Source organism: Adiantum capillus-veneris, chromosome 4 (assembly GCF_014529385.1).
Source record: "Adiantum capillus-veneris isolate H3 chromosome 4, ASM1452938v2, whole genome shotgun sequence".
Taxonomy (NCBI): domain Eukaryota; kingdom Viridiplantae; phylum Streptophyta; class Polypodiopsida; order Polypodiales; family Pteridaceae; genus Adiantum; species Adiantum capillus-veneris.
In genome coordinates this window covers 15,677,488-15,701,546 of record NC_140934.1, presented here as the reverse complement: position 1 = coordinate 15,701,546, position 24,059 = coordinate 15,677,488, and the positions used below count along the sequence as shown (strand labels likewise).

The following is a 24,059-nucleotide window of genomic DNA, read 5'->3' as shown; positions in this document are numbered from 1 at the left end:
TATGCTCTCTATGAGAGGGTGACGGGTCGGGTTCGTTGCCCAGGCGGTTTTTCAGAGACCATTGCTAGCACCATTGGTGTTAAGCAAGGATGCCCACTCTCCCCGACACTCTTTGGGCTATACATCGACGAGATCTCCGACTACATACTGCGAGCAGGGGGAGAGGGGAGCGACTTGGCAGGTACTCCGGTCCACATCATGTTATATGCTGATGATATTGTGTTGATTTCAGAGGCACACTTTCAGGAGCCCCGCACGAAGGGGTGGCTTTTCGACACCTTAGTCACCCCGGCCTTGATGTACTCGGCGGCAGTATGGGCACCAGGATTGACAGCTGACCAGTGGACACAGCTTGAGAGACCACAGGTATATATGATCTCACGCTTGCTCCGCAGCAAGAAGACAGTGCCACATGACATTATTAGAGCCGAGCTCGCCACACCACCTATGGTTGTAGAGGCACTATTCCAGACAGTTTGCTTCATCCAGAGGATGAGAGAGCTACCTCCTGACAGACTTACCCGTAGAGCATTTGAGGCAGCTATATAGCTATCAGAGAATGGACATGAGAGAGCATGGTACTCACAGGTCAGAGCATGGTTTGAGGGACACGGTCTTGACATGGAGAGCCTACCACCATTCCAGTACGACCCCCACTCACCATATGTTCACCTCTCTCGCAGTGAGAGGAACTTGGTATTGAGACAGGATCTGTGGCAGCTATACACTAGGAGAGTCTGGGAGGCACCTAGCTTGGGGACGAGGATGTCAGATTACAGAGACCAGTTTCTCACCATATTGTCTGGGGGGTTCATATAGAGACCACGCTACATGGACACATATATGCCACATAGCTCACGGGTGGCGATTGGTCAGCTGAGAGTGGCTTCACACAGGTTAGAGATTGAGATCGAGAGACATACTGGTGTTCCCAGGGAGGAGCGAATCTGCAGAGCCTGCACAGAGGAGGTGGAGAGTGAGGAGCACTTTGTATGTAGATGCAGAGCATACACTGAGATCAGAGGCAGGTATGAGGCCTTATTCAGAGGACAACCCACTCTCCGAGAGATCATGGAATCTCGAGATCAGAGACAGCTCGGACGTTTCTTACTAGAGATACAGAGCCATCGGGACACACTACTACAGCCACACACAGCTACACAGACAGAGGGGAGACAGTCGCAGCTCAGACTTCTTTCAGAGGATTTCCGCCCCCCCCTCACCAGACACTCAGAGGGGAGTGACACTCCCACAGGCGGAGGTGAACCGAGCTAGACGACGACCACGAGTCACAGGCTACAGGGGCGCGAGCTCCCACCACCGACAGATCGAGGAGATCCGAGCCCGGGAGCGCCGTGCCACTGAGGAGCGAGTGGCTCAGATGAGGGCCGACCCGACAGCTTTCATCCGGGTAGCCTTGGCACCAGACCCACCCATGTACCACATCTTACATCCCCCCATTAGTACAGGATGGAGCTAGATAGCTTGATGCATTCTCATGATTGTACTACCTTGAGCATACAGACATGCATATACCCCTAGAGATAGAGCTCCATCCCTCCTCAGATACTCCACTACCTACATTCAGTTCAGTTTTGTATCAATTTTGTTTCATTTGTCTTTTCGATAGACGGATGACATACACACCATGTACATTTGATCTGTCTCATAGGCCGATTTCGGCCTGACATAGACGTTAAAAATCTTTCTTTCTTTCTTTCTTTCTCTCTCTCCCTCCAATTACGTTAAGCCAAAAGCAAGCTGCCGCAAAAGCTATCTCCATGCAAAAGCTGGCCTTTCCGTAATTTACGCCGCAAAAAGCGGGTTGTGCCGTACAGTGCCACGTCATTAGGTTTGCGCATTTCACTGCTTCCCTTTTAGGTTAGGGTTAGGTTTAGGGTTCCTGCAGATTTTAGGGTTTCTGACAGATTTTAGGATTTGCAGGTTTTAGGGTTAGGGTTTGCAGATTTAGGGTTTTTAGCAGCAGTCAGGGTTTTCCTCTCGGGCAGCCACGTCATCACTTTGTGACAGCTTGCTGTCTGAACTGAGATTGTTGTTGTTAACTTTGGCTATAACTTTGCCTGTGATCGCGCTGTGAAAAGCGAGCGCTACTTGAAGATCTGTCACCAGGGAAAAGTTCTGTGTAGGGGGTCGATTATCGCCAAGACGCTCCACATAGGCTATTGCAGCATCCAAGGTGGTAGGGTTGTATTTGTGTACATTGTCCTTGAGGGTTGGTTCAAGCCTGTCAATGAAACTATGTAGTTTATCAGAGGGGCTGAGATTCAGAGTTAGTCTTTGAAACTCTGTGATATACGCGACCAAGGAACGAGTCTGGCTCAGGCGGCGAAGAGAGGATTGAGTATAAAAATCCGCATTGGCAGGTTTGAATGCCTTGCGAATAGCACGCCGGAAGTGCGACTTTTTTACTCTCGACCAAGTCTGTGTTTGATAAGTAAACCTCCATTTTGAACAGTCATTGGTACAGTATGCACTTGTCGCGGCGACCATTATAAGGCTCGGGCAATTTAACATCCAGTTTCTTCTTCTGTGCAGCATTAAAAATTTTATAAAGTAATTGAAGTTCGCGATTGTTTACCTCATCAGTTGGATCTGGTTCGTCGTCCATTGAAGCTTCAAATGAAGGTGTTGAATGAGCATGTGTAGTCCGAGAAGTTGTAGGAAGATTCCGGGAAGTGTTTTGCGTTTGCATTTGATCCAAACGAGTGTGAAGTGATGCGAGACTTATGGAAAGTGTGGCCATATGCTCCTTGATAAGAGTAAGGGCATCGTCAGATTGACCACCTCCATTCTGAGAAGTCGGCATGGTTACACCCAAAGGGAACTCGAATAGGTGCACGCACAGGTCCTGGAACGGGCACTCCGAGAGCGGAAACTATGTTCGGAAACAGGTTCCAGCTTTGAAGTTTGGGAATCAGGAATACTTATCACTTCGAGTGCAAGGGAGGTTTTCCGGGAGAAGAGTGGCCGGAATTACGATCACCTCTCGCGGAAAAGGATTTTCGGGTAAAACGTCCTCCGGAATAGCATCTATATACGAGATGAAGGGAATATGCAAGCAATCCCTGTCGGCCATCGCAGAGAGGGGGAAATGATTCTAGCGCTGGAGGAGGGTGAGAGGGCAGCGTTTGAATAATGTCTGCTGGTCATGTTTTTGTTTTTACGTAAGAGGGCTAGAGGTTTCGTGGGTATTAAAAGTCTGGTTTCACATTACCCTCTAAATTTGGGGTTAATTTGGGGGAAGGCCGGCCAAGTTAAAGCATTTTAATGGGTTGATTTAAAAGTATTGCACTGCTGGCTGAAAGCGTAAAAATATATACGCTGCTGGTTGGTAGCATAAGAAAACAACACCAGCAAAAGGTCACCAAAACAGCCAGCGAAGAGTTGGACGTTCAATTTCAGCCAACGCAGAAGTTAATCCCAACGATTTGTGAAGGGGTGCGATCCTTGAGAAGGGGTGTGCACCTCTGCATGCAGGGGGACTCAGGAGGTATGCATCCCAAGGGGCGCCATGTAGGTGAAAAGGTGGGGCAGCAATGAAGAGGCACGACGGAGGGGTACCTTCAAGAAGGGCAGGGCAGCCGGTGAAGAGCCACTATGAAAAGGTACCACCTGGCTATAAAGAGGCATGACCCGATGGAAAGTTGCCAATGAAGAGGTGCAGTTCGAGAGCGCTTGCAATAATTTTCAACACGCACATGTGTGCTGCTTGCTGTGTGCCTGTTTGCAGGAAGGGGTGCGAGGGCGGGTTCAAAAGGGTGTCACCCGAGCAAAGGTGCACGGGGTCGCACACACATCTGTGTTCTGTTTGTTATTTGTGTAATTGGAACATAAAAAGTCACGTTACCTCATGCTCGTTTGTGTGTGTGTGTACCACCTTTCTTCTGCTTCCATGCAACTCTGGGAAGGGGATAGAGTGTAGCGGCGAGGGTGAGAGGCTCACAACCTTCGGGTCCCGGGAAAAAATTTGCTCTGATACCACTGTGAGGGTTAGTGGTGCTAATCCTATATTTAAGACTAAAACTTCATACTTAAGATCAAATTGAGACTCAAGAGATGAATGTGTGTTTGATTGATTGAATGAATGCTTTAAAATTGAGTACAATAGGCTCCTTATATGGGAGACGAAGAGACACAAAAGAAAAGACACGTCTCATGGTGAAGAGACGCGACTTTGGACGTGAAGTGAAACCGGCCCGTATGGCGGTAGACTTTGGCTTTCACCCGAATTTCTTTACTTTACTTTAGACACACACACACACACACACACACACAGAGAGAGAGAGAGAGAGAGAGAGAGAGAGAGAGAGAGAGAGAGAGAGAGAGAGAGAGAGAGAGAGAGTACTTTGCAAAAGGAACCTGCGACGGGAATTAACACTTAAAGCACACACACGGCTCGGAAGCTAGAATGCTCCGAGCAGACGTCGACAACCTGTAGGCCCCAAAATTGGCACCCCTTACGGTATTTCTTTATTCTTTAAGAGGGTAGATTACAAAGTAGAGTCTTGGGAATTCTTTACCTGTATCTAGGTAGATACCACCTGTTTTGGCAAAATTTCGGCAGCGTAACAGTCCCAAAACTTGCCCAAAACCAATTGCCCTGTTGGAACTCACCCTTCCACTGGCATAAACCCTTGGATTCTTGCCCAAAAACAGTAAATTCAGCACGCTTTATTTACTGGTTGCTGCCCTGTTTTCAGCCTAAATAGTCCCCGATCTGTCCTCTATCAGTGGGGCACTGTTCCCAATGGTTCTGGCGTCCGTATGGCTGAAAAACAATCAAAATACAGCACATAACCAGCGCTGAAATCGCACCTATACGGTGAGGTTATAACGCTCACCGGTGCGTGCTTTTGGAGTAGCAGTTAGCTACTCCTGTTCCTGCTCGAAGAGGCTCTTGCCTTAGCAAAAACACATGTAACCACACAACTGTACATGAGTCAAATGATGAGCCCTCTTGTGGGGCATCACATTATTGCATGTAGGGGAAGAGAGAGAGAGAGAGAGAGCAGTGTGAGGTGTGCAGGATATGACTTCTTGCACCACACTGTACAAGAGAGGGAAAGCTTGCAGTCAATAGCTCTTAAACCTGTGGTAGGCAACAAATGAGCCCTCTCCCAGCTTAAAAATCAGTGCCCATTTTTTTGCAAGAGGAAAGTGCACCAAATTGTGCCACCTGGCACGTTTACAAGCAATTTCCCGTTTCGGGGTTGCCGCTTTATAATCTCCCGATTGGTTGCCCAGTTGACTTTGCGGCAGAGTTCTAAAACGTTCCGCTTGTCATTCCGGAGGTAATGACGCGAGTAGATTTCATGGCCCAAAATAGCAGTTCCCTAATTTTAGGAGATGCTTCCGTTGGGCTCCCACTGGTCTTCTTACCATCTATTCCCATTGGGACCGCATCCAAAAATGCAATGTGGGCCAACTGTTGGGTACTTTCCTTGGGTGACCCCACCTTGGCTTTATGCCTTTATTCCGTTCACTTCCTAGTATCCACCAACTTGGTAAGTGCGGGGGGGGGGGAGATACATGATCTTGAACTGAGCCTAGACATCCTCTTACTATACGAGTTCCAGTGCCAACCAACTTCCCGTCTGCGGGTGAAACTATCGTTCACATTGGCCATACAATGTCCGACCATTTGCAACCTCAAAAAGAGGGTCTCAAAAATAAAACAAAAGTCATTGGAAAGAAACCAACAACTAAGGTTAGCATTTGCCACGTCCTCGTGACATAGTTAACAATTGCCACGTCCTCGTGAAATAAAGACACATCCTTTTGGCGAAGAGCTGCAACCATTGGACGAAGAGTCGCAACCGTAGAGCGAAGGAGTGTGAGCAGTCATCGAAGGAGTGTGGCTTTTGGCGAAGAGGCATGTCTCTTGGGCGAAGGGTCGTGACCATCCAAGCGTAGGGGTTTCTCTTTGGCATGGCACTTTGCATGTCTGCAACTAGGAGTAGATGTAATACTGTAACATAGTCACAATCGTGACAATGGGTGCTACTATAGATGCAGCAAAAATAGAGGCTATCTGCAATTGGCCTACATGATGTGAGGAGCATCATACATTATGTGGAGATATCTTCGTTGTTGCAACAGCCAGCACAGGACGCTTCTCCATGGCGAGTGCAGCCCAAGAAAGACTTACTAGAGGGTATGCAGCATTGGTGATGCTAGAGCGTTTCCACCAAGCACAATTTCAAGAGCCTTGCACAAAGGGGTGGCTTTTCATCACTTAAGTCACCCCTGCTATGACGTATGCAGCAGCTGTTTGGGCACCCATCCTACAACAACCGTTTTATAGACTGCTGCTTGTGGCTGTATCGCGTCACGCTTGTGTTTAGTTGTGAGCTTATTTTGTGACTGAATTAGAATCTAGAGAGGATGTCATTATATTTAGTCCATACTTTGCATGATGGAGCTGATGGCTGTTTTTTTTTTGGGATGACTACCATGACTCTATAGCTTGCATTTCCCTTTTAAGGTAAATGTGGGCTTTCCCTGGATTCATCTAGGTATATCTATGTCGTGCTGTATCAGAAGAGGCAGGAAATCTTAGCCTTTAAGTGCCGTGATTATATATTTCTTTTTGTTTCAATTTGTGGAAATGACTGTTTTATTAAATGTTTGTTGTGGATGTATCATGTTTTGTTAGCTTATGTTGTGACTAAAATAGGATCCGTGTCATGCTGTATCAGAAGAGGCAGTTATTTAGCTTGTGTATTCATGATTTCTTATACAGTTCTAGTGGAAGATTGCAGATTTGGTACAGTAACATGCCGCATAGCAAGATAGCAGAGCGAAAAGGTCATCAGGGGTGGATGAAAGAACAAGGAAGCTATTTTGTGTTTCCTGGAGGTGGCACCATGTTCACTGATGGGGCACGTCAATATATTGAGAAGCTAGAAACTATTTTACCTCTGAATGACGGATCTATGAGGACTGCTCTGGATATTGGAAGTGGCGTATGTACATCTATTCTCTGGTTTCTTTTCTTGAGGTTTTACATTGTGTTATAAAAATGTTTTCTGAATGACTGCAATGTGCATGTATATGGAATTCTGGCAGGTGGCAAGTTTTGGAGGCTATATGCTTGAGAAAGATGTCTTAACGATCTCATTTGCCCCTCGTGATTCCCATAAGGCGCAGATACAGTTTGCTCTGGAAAGGGGGATCCCAGCATTTGTAGCCATGCTTGGAACTCATCGGCTTCCATTTCCTTCCTTTGGATTTGACCTTGCACATTGTTCTCGTTGTCTAATATCCTTTCCATCATACAGTGAGTCATCTTAGTTGCTGTGCTTTATTTATCTGTTAACTTCCACGTGTGATGTATTACTTCGTCTTTGCAAGTTTGTTCTAGCAATTTTAGCTTTTTATTTAAGGTTTCATCTACCAATTAGTCATACTGAGATAGAACAAAGATTTTATGTAGTTCTTTGTATGTGATGAACATGCGTTTGCATTATGGTACAGTGTGAAAGGCTTAGCACTGGCAAAAGTGATGTGATTGTGAAGTGATACATGTATAAATGGAGTTTATATAAATTACATGTTTGGAGATAATATAGGCAGTGACAAACTTAAAAATACCAGGTTTGATATTATAGTAACAAGTACTTTCTCTCTCTATTCAAGCTCAGTTCAATTAGTTGCAGTTTTTGTTCGTGTGTTGCTATTGATTTCTCGCTTGGAGTGTCCAAGCCTGAAACAGTGGTGTCAGAGCTCATAACGATTCTTCTTCTACGAAGGATTTGATCCTTCTGCAACACACATGGTTTCTTGGGGAGAATCCGACAGAGAAAAAACCCATTTGTGGGGAGATGAAGAAAAGTTGAATCCTAGCGTGAGAACTGAAGAAACCAACAGAGATTTCGGCAAATTTCTAGTGGGAAATCTTGACAGAGATGAGTACAAACGTCAATTGCAGGTTGCCACATGTGTGAAAAGACTGATCAAGTACTCCAGCGACCTGAAATATGTGGAACACTTGAAGAATTACCCGATTGATGAGATTCACTTGAGATGGGGAGAGGCCGTCAATTCTCCTCTCAAGGCGGTAAGAAAGTTGAAAGAAAGTCGAGTGCAAAAAAGTGGAAAGAGTACTTGCAAAAAGAGTTGGACAGAGCTCTTCAAAAGAACATGAACCAATCAAGGAAAGTCTTAAAGCACTCTTGAAAGAAGAGGAAATCAGTAGATTTCCCCTGTTATTTGGGCCGGAAGTTGACTTTCAAGATAGTAAGCATATCCAAGAAGCATGTTCATTTTCGAGGATGACCTAGATTTTTCTTCATCTTCAGAGAGCTTCGACAGTTCATCGTCCTCTAGTCCTAGAGAGGATGAGAAAAGGCGGAAATAAGTGGAGAAAAAACAAAAAAAGCAAATTTTTGTAAAAAGTATAGAAGGCATGGCAGGCCCTCTAGCAGTTTAGAGGAGGAGAGTTCATCCTCTTTTGACAGTGAACGAATGGACAAGAAGACCAAGGAGTTCAAGGATGGGGGTCAAGTAGTTAGGTTTGACACGTTTTCAGGCTACCAAGACACCCATCAGGCCCTTGAGTTCATACAACAGTTTAATGTCGCCTTTTCGGGAGGTTAGTTCTCAGAACGCTCCAAGGTGCGAAAGGTGGCATCTTACCTGTTGTTACGCAGAGGAGCGGGTAAAGTTCAAGAGAATTTTCACTTTAGCTTGGATAACAAAAGAATATTAAGACGGCGTTGACAGAAGAAAGCCGGAGCGGGGCACCTCTATAGCAATGCTTCTCTGTCAGTTCGGGATCACAAACCTATCCACTCAAACACGTGCAATTACAACTCCAAAGACTATATAGAGCTACCAACTCAAGCCCTCTCCCAAGTGCTTTAACTTAAAAGGAAACTCCATAAAGTCGGGCAATAAGGCTGCTATGAACTCCTTCAAGTACATAAACGTAGTACCATTCTGTCCTTGTTGCAGATTATCCTTCGCATCTATTTAGCAACATCCTTGCTGCTAACTCCCCACTTTTGTTTGTTGATGCAATGCCCTTACACCAGAGCGAGTTCGATTGTCATAGTTGCTTACACAACAGCTCTCTGTCTCTATCTGAGCCGATTCATCACAAGGAGGCGGCCTGCAAATCTGAAAATGCTGCTGTGGAGCAAAAAGGCCGCCCTGTCCTGCTGGCTGATCTGCACGCTAGGATTGATCGCTGAAAAGGCTGGCAGAATAGCCGTCTTCTGCAAAAGGCTGATGTATCTGCCTCATTTAACGCATGCTCTGGTAGATCAGTGCAGATTACCCTTGATGCCGAGTTGTGCAAACACACACTCATCTGAGAGGCCACGAGTAGGACAGATATCAACTCCTATCCAATAGCCCCACATCAGTAATGGCATGTATGGCTTTTCTAATTGCCAGCGACCTCATTCGAAACCTTCAAAAGTCCCCCCACAAAGCTTGAGTGCCACAAACTGTGATCCATAGCCAGGTCTCGCTTTCTTTTATCTGGTTTTTAATGTCTCCATCTATCTCACTGGCCCCCAAGGTGAATGATGGCTCTTATCAACAATTGAAAGTATGAACTTTGCAAAATAACAGGCTAAATGTTGCGTAACTTTGTAGGGAACTCCGACTCACTTATCATTGGCAGCAACTCCTCCATGACTACCCCGGTCTGCTTTAAGATGCCTCGGCACAAAAACAAACCACGCAACACCCCTCCACAAGGGAGCAAGCTCCTTCATGTACCCACAACCTGGCTCTTCCCTGCATGCTCCACACCTGCTACCATTGGTAGCTCCATTTCCCCCCTTCTAATTGGTGATTCCCCTTACATAGGCTGAATGATAGTACTCCAGCCAAAACATATGCATCCCTGTTTCCCCCAAGCTGGCACTCTCTCTCTCTCTCTCTCTCTCTCTCTCTCTCTCTCTGCTTGCCACCACTCCCCTTTCCAAAAATGACCTTCCACTACTCACAGCTCTCCCGTAGTTATGAAAGACGCTTTTTTCATTTAACCCTCTACCTTTGCTTGTAGATACATTAGCCCACCCTTGCACCAATAATAAAGTGAGTCCAAGCATGCAATACAAAACCTCTCAACGAAACTCACACAAGCTCAGACTCACCAACTGCATCGAGCTCGCACATCCCAAAAATTCTTCAACATAGCTTCAATGGAGAAGCTCCAAATAACAATACATATGATATCCGTTTTGACCAAAAACATCAGCAAACAGACAAGACAAACCAAACCTTTCTACATCTGCCTTTACAAACCACTTCCCAAGTGCAATGGGCTATGCATGCCTATGTACAACAGGCAATTTGACAAGCATTCCCGCTCTACTGATTAGCTTCTTGCCCATTCAAAAAACGCTTGACAACGTCATCACGGCTTGGCTTCATATGAGAATGACTAAGAAAGACACATTGGATGACTATTGCTAGAGGTTTTCGGATACCTATTTGCCAGTGTCCTCGTTTCGGAGGGTCACTTTGAAGGACCAACTTGAGCGGTTTTGCTATGGATTGCCAAAAGAGATTCGACGGTATTGTCAATAAGAGAATTCTGACTCCATTCAAAGACTTATGGGGCATGCCAAACAAGATTTTGGAATGCATGCGGCTCATTGTTCTATCCTAGGGACAAGCCAGTGTCCACCTCAACAGGGCAAGAGTCTTCCAATGAAGAGAAAGAACCAAGGGAACCGGATGAAACTTCATCAGAGGATTTCGAAGAAGTAAGGGAATCAAAAGTAAGGGATTCTCTGATGAAAGTGCATCCGAGGGTTTCAACGAAATAAGGAAATTGGTTGATGGGTCATAATAGAATTCGAATGATTCAGATTGAGGTGCCAGTGGATAGGGGAGGCCAGCGGGGCTACCAACAGATCACAGGCGGCACAAAAAAAGAACAGAAAGGTAAGCTAGGTCCAATGGATGATTTGGTCAAGGGTACTTTTTGGCCCTCTATGCATAGTGGATGGAGGAGGAGAACATCTCAAATTCTCTTCATAGAGAGTTGTACCTTGAAGCTTTTGGAATATCAACAGTCTCTATGCCAAAAGCTACCGATGAATCAGTAGGTTGAATTTGGTGCGGTGTGGACTGCACAAGAGGGGAGCCATTCCACTCCTTTGTCATACATTGCCTAGATTGAATAAAGTTACTAATTTCTATATGAGATTTTAGGGATACTGATAGGCTGACAACATTTTGCGGATGATTTTATGAACATACGTGATTGAATTGAAAATTTCTTTGATTAAATTGAAGACGTGTGCTCTTTCATGTGTGTATTGTTAGAGACATGTAGAGAAAGATGAAATGTCTCGAGCATTTTGTTTTGATGAATGATTTGAACTTAGTGAATCTACACATTTGTTAGAGATCAGCGAGATTTTTATGTGATGGCTAAGTGAATGCGAACTAAATGAGATTCTAATGCATCAAGATGTCTATTTAGATGAGATGATTGGATATTGTTGTGAGTGCATCAAGAGTTCTAGAAGGATGAGATGGTTGCAAAGTATCTAGGTGCATCAAGAGTTCTGGACGGGATGAGATGGCTAGATTGAATGATTGAAACAGAGTGTTCAGTGTGAAATAAGTGTGTGATTTTGTGAATTGCATGCTAAGTGGATGTATTGTCTGGTGGGGATAGTCATGGGGATGGTTTGCTTGATTGAAATGTGAAAAGAAAGGATATGAATCTGATAGTAACAAGATTTAGTAGTTCAAGACATTCGTGAAAAAATCAACGTGGTCTAGATGTGATTGCTAAATGGGTTACAATGATCATGATTTGTATATGAGACCCTCGACAGAAGTGTGATTGATCAGTTACTGATGTCTTTGTAAAAGTGTTTGATTGGTGGAGTCTAGTGCATGGGTACATAGAGTTAGTGTCTGTTGAAGAAAATTTATGTCCTTTCGCTGTTTTGCAAGTGTAATCGAGGGCGATTACAATTCTTTTAAGAGGGGGGAATGCCACAAAGTGATGACGTGGCGTGCCCAACAGAGAAGAACTGGCCAAGAAGACAAGAAGAACTGAACTGAGAAGTTTGGCCGAGGGGCCTAAACAGAAGGGGTTAGGTTTTTAATATAAACCTACCCCTACCCAACTAATGGAGCACCGGCCGAGGGGCCAAAGTCAAAAGCTTGAACTATGGGCTGATTTTCGTAGAACGCGTTGGTTGGTTGCCACATGGCATTGTTGTACGAGATTTCCGCGATTTGCGTTGTTGAGTTGGTAGTTTTACGCAAGGCTTTTGGGGCAGCTCAAAAAAGCTTTTTCCCAACAACTTGACGAACCTACAAATGAGAAATTTCAGAGGGAGATTGACTAAATTTGAAGGTTTTTACAGTAAATTCCTCTAACTTTTGTAGGTTTTCTCACCTTCAAATCTAAAATTCAAAACTAAATCTAAAACTAGCTTTTTTTTCGAGTTCTATTTTGGGGTCAAAGCTTTTGGGGATAAGTGCTTTTGGATATCCCTTGTAGCACCCAGAGGGCCACCCTTTTGGAGAGCATCTAGACACACAAAGTCTCGGAGAGAGTTGGACCCTTCGGGAGTTGTACTTTGCGAAGAGCAATAATAAAGAAATACCGAAAGGGGCGCCAGTCTTTGGGGCGCATGCATCTTGGCTCGGAACTCCACCGTGCCGTGTCGACTCTCCTTTTCTCTCTCTATTCAAGTTCAGTTTAGTTATTTGCAGGTTCTGTTCGTGTGTTGCTATTGATTTCTTGCTTGGAGTGTCCAAGCTTGTAAGAGGCCACTCTTTCGGAGAGCATCTGGACGCAGAGTCTCAGAGAGAGTTGGACCCCTTGGGAGTTGTACTTTGTGAAGAGCAATAATAAAAGAAATACCAAAAGGGTGGCTAATCTTAGGGGCTAGTTCGTCTTGGCTGGGAACTCTGCCGTGTCGTGTCGACTCTCCTTTTCTGTCTCTATTCAAGTTCCGTTCAATTATTTGCAGTTTTTGTTTGTGTGTAGCTATTGATTTCTTGCTTGGAGTGTCCAACCTATAACAACAGGAGCCAATTTTGAATCAAAAGAGCGTGGATTAGAAGAACAGACCTGTGTGTGTGTGCAGGGAGTTCTAGCACTTGGAAAGGTTGCAATTTCAGCTCTAGCACATGGTGACCTCCTCCCTACCTATGATGCCTCTTTGCTGGCATAGTCACATGCAACAACGTTTCGGGAGGGGAAATGGGAACGGAGTTTCCCCACCGTTTCGGACCGGCCGAAACGGCGTTTCGGGGTGCTATTTTTAAAAAAAGTGCAATTTGGGCAAAAATGTGAGCACTGGTTTTTGCGGACAGAAACGCGTGGGCGATTTTTTGAGCGAAGGAAACGTGTTGCGCCGATTCCAGGTAGCGTTTATGCCCCTCTTTGCACCCCTGATCCTATGTGATTTGCGCTGCCATCTAAGGCTATGTGAGTGCTTAATGTCACATGTGATAGTGTGTGGGTTTTGTGGGTTGAGTGTGTGCATTGTGTGCGTATCTTGCAGGGCTCCTAGGTCTTCATGCATCCATGACACATATTGGAGGTATGTGACCAAATTGGCCGGCTATGGAGGAAGAGGGGGCTCAAAAAAATGGAGATGCAACTTTTGTGGGCTTGAGAAGACAGGAAGTGTAACTCATGTGAAAGATCATCTTGGGCATGTACCTGGCAAGGATATGGCACCTTGTGAACACGTCCAAGTTGACGTGAAAACTGGCCCTACAGAATGGAAAGCAAAGCGCTTGGCTTTGGTTGACATTGAAGAGGAGACTCAAACAAGTCAGAGTGCATGAGAAGCAAGCCAATTGAGCTAAAAAAGAAGTCGATTGGAATCCACAGTAGCAGGAAGTGCAGGTGTGTCATCGATTTCTCATGCAAAAAGGACTCCTTTGCCAAATGTTGATGGAGGTAAAAAGGGGTCTATCACTCTCCAATCTGCAAGCATTAAAGATGGCATTCAAAGGCAAGCTATGAAGATAGCTACGTGTGAGGTGACATGCCTCTTCATAAGATGTGCTATTCCATTCAATGTAGCCGGAACTAAGCAATGGAAGAGGACAATGAGGGTAGTCAGTTGCATAGGATGTGAGTGGGAAGGTCCTTCATCTGAGACCTTGCGCACACGGGAGCTTAAGAAGGAGAAGATATGTGTAGAGACTCAGCTTGATTTTTTGAAGGAAACATGGAAGAAGTATGGATCACTATTCTTTGTGATATGGATGGTCAGATGTGCGCAAGAGAAGTGTCTACAATGTCTTGATTTCTTAATGCAAGGGAACTATGTTTTGGAAGGCCATAGATGCTTCAGGTGCATGTGTCACTGTCACAGGGTGCTTACAACTTTGGACAAATTAAAAGGGTCATTGAGGAGATTGGAAAAAGAGCATGTTGTGCAAGTAGTGACTGACAATGGCAGCAAATGTGTATCGGCAAATGTGTATCAGCAGGACACATGTTGGAAAATGAGTTTCCTACCATTGTGTGGACACCTTGTGCTTCTCACTCCTTGGACTTGCTCATTTAGGATATTGGCAATATACCTTGGGTAAGTGAGCTCTTTGCTATTGCTAGGAAGATGGTCAAGTTTGTGACTAAGAGGCCTAAATCACTCAGCATGTTTCGGGCCAATAGTACTTTGGAGCTCTTGAAGCCCTCCTCCACTAGGTTTGCTTACATGTTCATTGTGTTTGAGTGTCTCGTTAGAGTGCGGCTTGCTTGGAATGACATTACTAAGCCAAGGTTCCTTGAGTTCCGGCGTAATAATTTTCAATGAATCTTGGTTGGTGGAGGCGTAGGCATTGGTAAAATCCTTGAATCCAATCTACACGGTTCTATGCATCACCGACATGGAGGGGAGCACATTAGGCCTACTCTATGAGTACATAGATAAAATTGGGGAAGCTCTCAACAGGAATATACGTACTGGCCATTAGAAAAGTAAGTCCTATCTAATTTGTAGCTACTTCAAATGTCATGTTTAAGTCATATGTGTCATGCCATTCAATGTCACATGGTTGATGAGTTGAGGGAGGTGTGTTTCACAAACCAATCTATGCTGTGGCGCATGTGTTATACCCTTTAGAGCGTAGTGAAGACCAATTTTGTCAAATGAGCTACACAAGGGATTTCAAGAGTATATGGCAAAGTACACGCTCGGTGATGTAAGGATAGCAAGAAGAATAGAAGATGATTTGCTGGCTTTTCGGAATCAAAGCAGTCACTTTGGTTGAGCCATTGCAAAGCTTCGGGACACACAACTCAAGCGTGTCTCATGGTGGGAGAAGTATGGGAATTGCAAATGCTCACTTGGGGTGGAACTCTGCTACTACGCCTCTCATTTTTCGTGCACCTCTTTCAGTTCAGTTGTTTTGAAGTGCAGAAGAGTCCTCTTTCTCTTCTTCCAGTGCGGAGAGCGAAGAGGATGAGGCAGAGGATGATGCTCAGCACTCAGATTCTTGAGCATGATCATTCACATTATGGACTACTATTTTGATTATGGACCCTATCTTATGTTTGCAATGATTTCAGTGATATGTATTAGACATATTAGGACTCTCACCTTTCGTATTTTATGACATTAATGTTTTGGATCATGGATACTATGAGTCATGGCTCTTGACATTTTAATTGTATCATGTGTGATTGTATCTTGGTTTGACTCGTCACTGTACTAGGTTCTGGTTTGCAAAACAGTCTATGAAGTGGTAAGTTGTAAACTTGTAACTAGTAGGTTTACCATTTCTGTGTTTGAGCATTAAGTGTGAAACTTTTGAATTAGGTCTTCTCCTTTTTCAATTGTGAATACACCTATGGCCCCTCCTTGGCTACTTGTTTTATGAAATACATTGTTTACAAATTGAAAAAAAAAGTGCCATTTCTCAACCATTTCTACCTTTGGCGAAACTCCGAAACACCGGTTTTTTCGTTTCCGCTTCGAGTGGTGACTATGTTTGCTGGGCTTTAGAAGGCAGTGAGCTGTTGTATTTAGCCGTGGATTTCGGGCTTGAATGGGCAAAACGTGAACACCCCATTGATTGGGAGACCAAGATGTGAGTGAATCTTTCAATGCATGCAAAAAACTCTCCAAATGCAGGTTCGATGAGGATGAAACACGTTACATGCTTTCTTGGGATTCCATACGTAGTCATATCATTCTTGAAGTTGCAGAAGTGCTCGACATGCATGTGCAAAAGCTTAATGATGAGCTTTTCTTTGGTGAGTTTTTGGCATGTAGAAAATGCGAGGCTTCCATGGCAAGAGACTCCAATGTATTGCCTCAAGCAAAATTACCATTTGTGCTTGATGTGGTCGAATTGCCATGTGATGATGCACAAAAGAAAGATAGATCTTGGAGAATGTGCATTGACTATAGAGCTCTCAACAAAATCACCATCAAGAACAGATTTCCAATACCCAGACTCGATGATATACTTACAAGGTTCTACATGTTTTAGCAGAATCGATCTGAAAAGTGGCTACCATCATATTAGGATCGCTCTTGGAGATGTATACAAAACCGCATTCACGACATCCTTCGGATTGTACAAGTATATGGTGATGCCTTTTGGTCTCACAAATGCTCCTACAATGTTCAACATGATGATGGACCGGATTTTTAGGGAGTACAGGCCATTTGAAGGCATATCAACGTATTCTCCAAGAACGAAGATCAGAGGAACCGCCTCTTAGAGATTTTTGAGGCACTACGGTTGCACAGATTGGTAGTCAACGAGAAAAAGAGTGAGGGTTTCTTGCTAGAGATACACTTTTTGGGACACATTGTCTCAGCACATGGTGTATAAATGGACCCAGCCAAGATACAGACCATTCGGAATCGGCCAGAACGAAAGAATGTGCATGAAGTTCAAAGCTTTTTGGGTTTATGCTCTTACTACCACCGGTTCATTAGAAAGTTTGCAGAAATTGCGCTATTGCGTACCCTGACTCAGAAAGGTGTTTCCTTCACGTGGGGACCTTCCGAAATTGCAACGTTCAATACACTCAAGGAAAAGTTGACAATTAATCTTGTTTTGATTCTATCAGATTTGCAGAAACATTTTGAGGTTTACTATGATGCTTGTGGTGGCAGTTTGGGACCAGTCTTAATGCAGGAGGGCCATGTCATCATAGTTACAGGGAATGGCCATTTTCCGTTCCTCGTTCCCAATCTAGCTTCCCGTTCCGAATCCCCATTTTGTGTTTCAAACGTGAGTGTCCGAAACACATTCCCCGTTTCGATCTCCGGTCCCGGGTCACTATGCATGTCATAGCTTACAAGAGTAGAATGTTCTCTAGACCTGAGAGGGTTGCACAAATTTATGAGAAAGAGCTGTTAGCAGTCATATTTGCTTTGACTCAGTGGAGATATTTCTTGCTTGGAGTAGACTTCACGGTGTTTACAGATCATCACAATTTATGGTACTTCTTGTCTAGGACCGGTCTTAATGTAGGAGGGTGATGCCATAGCTTACGAGAGTAGAATGTTCTCTAGACCTGAGAGGGTTGCACATATTTACGAGAAAGAGCTGTTAGCAATCATACATGCTCTGACTCAGTGGAGACATTTTTTTCTTGGAGCAGACTTCATGGTATTTACATATTATCAGAGTTTATGATACTTCTTGTCCGAGAAGCAGCTTTCCGTTGGATCGAGTACAGGAGCAAAAAGAGAGAGTGCGAGAGAGAAGAGAGTACGCAGACACAGGTGAGGGTGAGCCTTGCCCTCTTACACAACACACACTATATCTAGATAGTGTGTATGGCTCATAATGTATTATCTATACAATTGGATAAAGAAAGTGTAAGTGAGTTAGTGACGGGAGTTAGTGATGGTCGGCCGGACATAGGCCAGCAAACCCAACAATCTCCCACTTGATGGCCAATGTGGGAGGCCAAAAGAAAGAATGAGTGAGGACGACTACATCTCACCCAATGCCCATCAACTCACGACAGTGCCGAAATTGATGGCTGGAGAGACTTTTCGCGAGTGCATCCGCTGTGTTCTCTGACTATGAATCTTCACCAAGTCAAGCTTTTTGTTTGCCAAGCACTCTTGTGTGAAGTGATACCGCACATCAATGTGTTTCATTCTCGAATGAAACACCGGATTCTTGGCCAAAACAATAGCACTCTGACTGTCACAGTGAAGAACTGGCAATTTGTGCTCCAGTCCAAGATCTCCCACTAGGCGAGCAAGCCATATAGCTTCCTTGCATGCTTCACTCAAAGCAACATACTCGGCGTCCGTAGGGGAAATCGACGTACAATCTTGAAGAACAGATCTCCAAGAGATAGCAGAACCTGCAAATGTGTAGATCCAGCCTGTCGTTGGTCTACGTGTATCAACACAGCCTGCATAATCACTATCCACATATCCCTTGATGGATAGATCTCCACGACCATAGCAAAATTGTCTATCCACTGTGCCAATCAAGTATCTGAGAATCGACTTGACTGCATTCCAATGCTTTTTACCAGGGTTAGACATAAATTTGCTGACAACTCCCACTTCATGTGCAATGTCAGGTCTCGTAGCCACCATGGCATACATGAGACTGCCACAAGTTGAAGCATATGGAACCTTAGCCATCGCAGCTTTTTCCCCAGCAGATTTGGGACAATAGTTCTTGCTAAGTTTCATATATGCAGGCAATGGGGTACTCAATGCCGTCCCCTTCTGCAGGTTGAAATGCTCAAGAACTTTATGCACATAATCCTTTTGAGATAAGTATAACAATCTCTTCTTACGGTCTCAAGTAATGCGCATACCCAAAATGTGATTTGCATTTCTCAAATCTTTCATGTCAAAGTGACTCTTCAGCTTCATTTTGAGGTCAGCAATGTACTTCTTTGAATGACCAACAATGAGCATGTCATCCACATAAAGAATAAGCATAATTAGTTGTCCATTGGGTTGTCTTTTCACATAAAGACATGGATCCTCAGTATTGCGCTTATAGCCTTGGGAACGCATAAATGCATCAAACTTTTGATACCATTGTCTAGATGATTGCTTCAAGCCATAAAGACTTTTCAGAAGCTTACAGATTAAATGTTCCTTTCCCTTTAGCACAAACCCTTCAGGTTGCTGCATATAAATCTCCTCATCAAGATCTCTATGTAAGAATGCAGTAATGACATACATTTGCTCAAGCTCCAAATCTTCATTGGCAACCAAACCAAGCAACATTCTCAGTGTCGTCATCTTGACCACTGGAGAAAAGATTTCTTGAAAATCTATCTCATCATCCATATTCATGTGCTGCGCACGTATCTGAACAAACAAAGAGTCAAAATCATTGATATGGCTGGCAACACTAGCAGACTCCTACATACGAAGGTTGAACGGTTTCCGCATTAAGAAAACTTTATTGCTAGCCGTATCCTTTTCATAGGTATTGCATAGCTTTTGCCATACCGCGTAAGCAGACTCACATTCCAACATGGAAAAGTAAACAGATTTGGCAAGATGCAATCTAATAGTAGACTTGCATAGCTCATCAAGCTCATCCCACGGAAACTGAGTCATGTCCATTTGCTCAGTTCTTTCCTTGTACATGATAGGCAACTTTTGCTTCTTTTGGACAAGAACATCTTGCATTTGGTTTTTCCAAAGAGCAAAGTTTGTGCCATCAAACTTCTTTATGTCAAAGACATCACGCTGTTTAAGCAACATCTTGGCAAACTATAAGCCCCAAAATTTCGGTAGAGTCTCCTTTGTTTTTGGGAGCAAATCTCAACCAAAATAGAGACCAAAAGTGCCAAGAAATGTAACCAAACGCATAAAAGGGTATCTCTGACCAAATAGCAAGAACAACTGAGAGTACTAGCTATGCATAAACTGTCAAACTGACATATCAAATGCCATCATGGCTAATGAGCACCTAGTCCTCTCTAGAGTCTATACATATCCTATGGCGAGGCCACGAAGGGGGATCTCCAGCTACCTATATCACCGAAAGTATCTCCACATTTGAGAATACCCCAACTCAAGAAAACCCAGCTCAAGAAAACCTCACCACGACCCTCTCAACGTAGGATATGCAACAAACGTACAGCCGAGTCTAAAAAATGGCTATCTTCCGGACCAAGTCTCAGAAATGGCCGGGAATGCCGTACAAGCCAAATATGGCTCCACAAAAGCGTACGATGGCAGTATCCACAAATAACGTACAGTTCTCATTGCTAATCATAGGATATGTGCACAAACGGACGCCAAAAAAAGTGCAAGCATTATGCCAAAACAACTCCCACTCGATGAGAACTTTGGGAGTAGACAAAAATTGTGGTCAAATCCTATGAAGAAACTCTCTCAAAAGAGCATATCGGTGTACATAACAGCCATAGCATATGGCAGATCAGAAAAGATCATCAAATCCCAACTCTGGAATCTATTGCGCATAAAATAGTCTAGTCGAGCAAGCCTGCTAACAACCTAGACACATAAACCATGCCAAGCTCTCAATGCATGAAACCTGTGTGCAAAAAGCTCCAAAATCACTGCCAAAATGCTCGTAGAAGATAACCTGTGTATCTTGTCTGATGTTCAGAAAACTATGCCAAAACTAATGCATAAACGACCAAAATCTGAGATGCGCCAAAATATTTGACGAAATTATTTAAGCATCTGCTGTCCACCAAAGTATTGATGGAGCGACCATTGAGAGTTCCAAGAAGGCTCAAAAGTTGTTTTGAGAGAGGCTCCAAAACTGAAGAATTGCACTGAGCATGCTTCATAAGAATATTGTATCCTTGGAAACAAGAATTGTGTTGACCACAGATTTTCCTTTAGCAGAAGCTGATTGTTCAGCACTCGATGATGTTTTCGTGTTGGAATTTCTTTTCAAATTAGACGGATTTGGTTTCTTTGGACATTGATACCATCTATGGTCACCACCGCAAATTGTACATAATCCTTCCTTCTTTGAAGTCGAAGATGCATTTGAGGAAGAGCCTTGTTGACCATTGGAATGCCAATCTTGAGAAAGATCACGTCCTTTACCACAATCAAGTGGAGCATTTGAAGAAGATCTGCTTTGAGATTGTCAATCTTTTAGAATAGAACCTTGAAGTTGAATAAGGCGCTTTGGCTTGTTTTCTGAGCTGAGATTGTTGCTGTTGACTTTGGCTATAACTTTCCCTGCAATCGCGCTGTGAAAAACGAGCGCTATTTGAAGATCTGTCACCAGGGAGAAAATTCCGTGTAGGGTGCCGATTATCGCCAAGACGCTCCACATAGGCTATTGCAGCATCCAAGGTGGTAGGGTTGTATTTGTGCACATCGTCCTTCAGGGTTGGTTCAAGCTCGTCAATGAAACTGTGTAGTATATCAGAGGGGTTGAGATTCTCTATCTCCAGAGTTAGTCTTTGAAAATCTGTGATATACGGGGCGAAGGAACCAGTTTGGCTCAGACGACGAAGAGAGGATCGGGCACGAAAATCCGCATTGGCAGGTTCGAACGCCTTGCAAATAGCACGCGGGAAGTGCAACTTTTTTACTCTCGACCAAGTCTGCGTTTGATAAGTAAACCTCCATTTTGAATAGCCATTGGCCAGTATGCGCCTGTCGCAACGACCATTATAAGGCTCGGGCAGTTTAACATCCATTTTCTTCTTCTGTGCAACATTAAAAATTTTATGAAGTAATTGAAGTTCGCGATTGGTTATCTCATCAGTTGGATCTGGTTCGTCGTCCACTGAAGCTTCAAATGAAGGTGTTGAATGAGCATGTGTAGTCCGAGAAGTTGTAGGACGATTCCGGGAAGTGTTTTGCGTTTGCATCTGATCCAAACGAGTGTGAAATGATGCTCGTCTTGTGGAAAGTGTGGCCATCTGCTCCTTGATAAGAGTAAGGGCATCGTCAGATTGACCACCTCCGTTCTGAGAAGTCGGCATGGTTACACCCAAAGGGAACTCGAACAGGTGCAAGAGCAGGTTCTGGAACGGGCACTCCGAGAGCGGAAGCTATGTTCGGAAACAGGTTCCGGCTCTGAAGTTTGGGAATCAGGAATACTTATCACTTCGAGTGCAAGGGAGGTTTTCTGGGAGAACAGTGGCCGGAATTATGATCATCTCTCGTGGAAAATGATTTTCGGGTAAATGTAACCGGCCTGTTCAATCCAAAAAGGGCGGTAGACTTTACTTCAAACCTTGATTTAGCTTTCACCCATTATTAGTCGTCTATTTTACCTGTACTTTCAAGACACAACAAAGGGGAGAGGGATACAGGCTGCTAGATTGCACCTGTATGAGTAGACGGACACCAGATTGGCCCCTAACTTAGGCGCCCCTTTCGGTATTTCTTTATTGTTCAAAAGAGGGAATAAACGCTGTGGTTCCCTACAAGCTGCCCCGCACAAACTCGGCTGAATTTCCACTGTTCCAACCCGATTTCGGCAGCATAACTGTACTAGAACCCTTCACGGTCAGTATTCCCACGCATTAAATGACTTTCCCGACGCATACGGGCACTTTGCAAAACCTGGCGAGAATCTGCAGCACGCTGAATTCTCTGTTTTCAGCCCTGAAAATGCGCCAGATCAGCTGTACAGCGGTCCCCTTGCGTCCCCGAACCTCCTGTGGGTATTAGGGTCCGTTTAGGGCCAAAACCCTAAACCTGCAAAAATACACAGCAGGCTGTAATTCACTGTTTCGGGCTCCGTTTCGCGTGCCGGTCGCATCCGTAGCAAGTCCTCGAGCTCCCGCACCTGTAGGGCTACTTGCCCTTTGAATCGGACGAGATTTCTTGCGTGAAACCTCTCCGAATTCACCTGTACTTGCGGGGGGAATAGCCGCTAGCTAATCCAGTACCTGTGCAAGAGGCTCTTGCCTCGGCAATCGCGCATGAACCCACACAACTGTACATTGGTCAAATGAAGAGCCCACTAGTGGGGCATAACATACTGCCAAAGGGGAGAGAGAGGGCAGTGTGTAGCGTGCAGGGCATCGCTCCTGGCACCGCACTGTGCATAAGAGGGAAAGCAAGCACTGCATAGCTCTTAACCTGTGACAAAAGCTTCAAATGAGCCTCTCCCAGCTTAAAATTCAGCGCCAACTCTCTCTTGCATTAGAAAGTGCACCAGAATGTGCCACTTGGCACATTTATAAGCATTTTCCCGTTTCGGGGTTGTCGTCTAAAAATATCCCAACCGGTTGTCCAGTTGACTTCACGGCAGAGTAAGAAAATGTTCCCTTTGTCATTCCGGAGGTAATGACGTCAACACATTTTCAGGTCCCAAAATAGCAGTTCCCTAAATTTTAGGAGATGCTGCCATTGTATCTTTCTAGGTCATCTGACCCTCTTTGTACACTGTGGCCACACCCAGAATTGAAATGTAGCCTCTGTAGCAAATGATTCCACTTTGGCTAGTCAATGACCCCACTTTGGCTAACCATAGTCTTTGTCCAACCTTAGTGCTCTCTTGCCCTCAGGCCTGGACTCCCTCTGGACAGTTCCACACTAGCTATGCAATGCAGGGCAGTTAGATTTCCCGAGGGGTGTTTCCAAAAAGTGAAAGTAAATAGATAATAAGAAAGAAATCAACAAAAAGGATAGATAGTAGTCACACGCTGGTGACATACCCCCCTCTTGAAATCTCAAACGTCCTCGTTTGCATCTATGTTGTACATGCTTACTGTCAACACTGATGTATTCAACACGTGTCGACACATATACGACACATACATGCTCATTGTCAACCCTGGTGTATTCAACACCTCGTCGACTCATGTATTGCCTGCGTGTGAACCCTGTCCTAATGACATAGTGGTAGCTTCGCACTCTGCCATTGCTTTGAGTCACTAACTTTCCAATGACAAAATGTTAGCTGCACATTTTGCCATTGTCTTATAGTACACATTGGATCCCGTAACACTTTCGAGCATACCCAAACCGACAGTTTAAGAATGCAGCTACACTTGTACTCTTTAATAGAAGCAATCACTGTATCCTTGACAAACTGACAAGAAATACTCACTTCTATAGCACTAACCAAACTTTTGGACATTCCATAAAAGCAATTGCCAAACTGACAATCTGTACAGC

The 24,059-nt window shown here is 44.4% G+C and overlaps 1 protein-coding gene and 1 pseudogene across 1 annotated transcript in view; both read left to right on the top strand.

Moving 5' to 3' along the window:
* QUA3 (S-adenosyl-L-methionine-dependent methyltransferases superfamily protein) overlaps positions 1 to 24,059 on the top strand; it is an 87,252-nt gene that overhangs the window by 24,410 nt on the left and 38,783 nt on the right. Inside the window, exons 3-4 of the mRNA XM_086510209.1 lie at positions 6,783 to 6,986; positions 7,090 to 7,300. Coding sequence (XP_086366335.1) covers positions 6,783 to 6,986; positions 7,090 to 7,300 — 415 coding nt within the window. The remainder of the gene's footprint in view (positions 1 to 6,782; positions 6,987 to 7,089; positions 7,301 to 24,059) is intronic.
* LOC147458768 (uncharacterized) lies at positions 13,693 to 15,246 on the top strand (annotated as a pseudogene).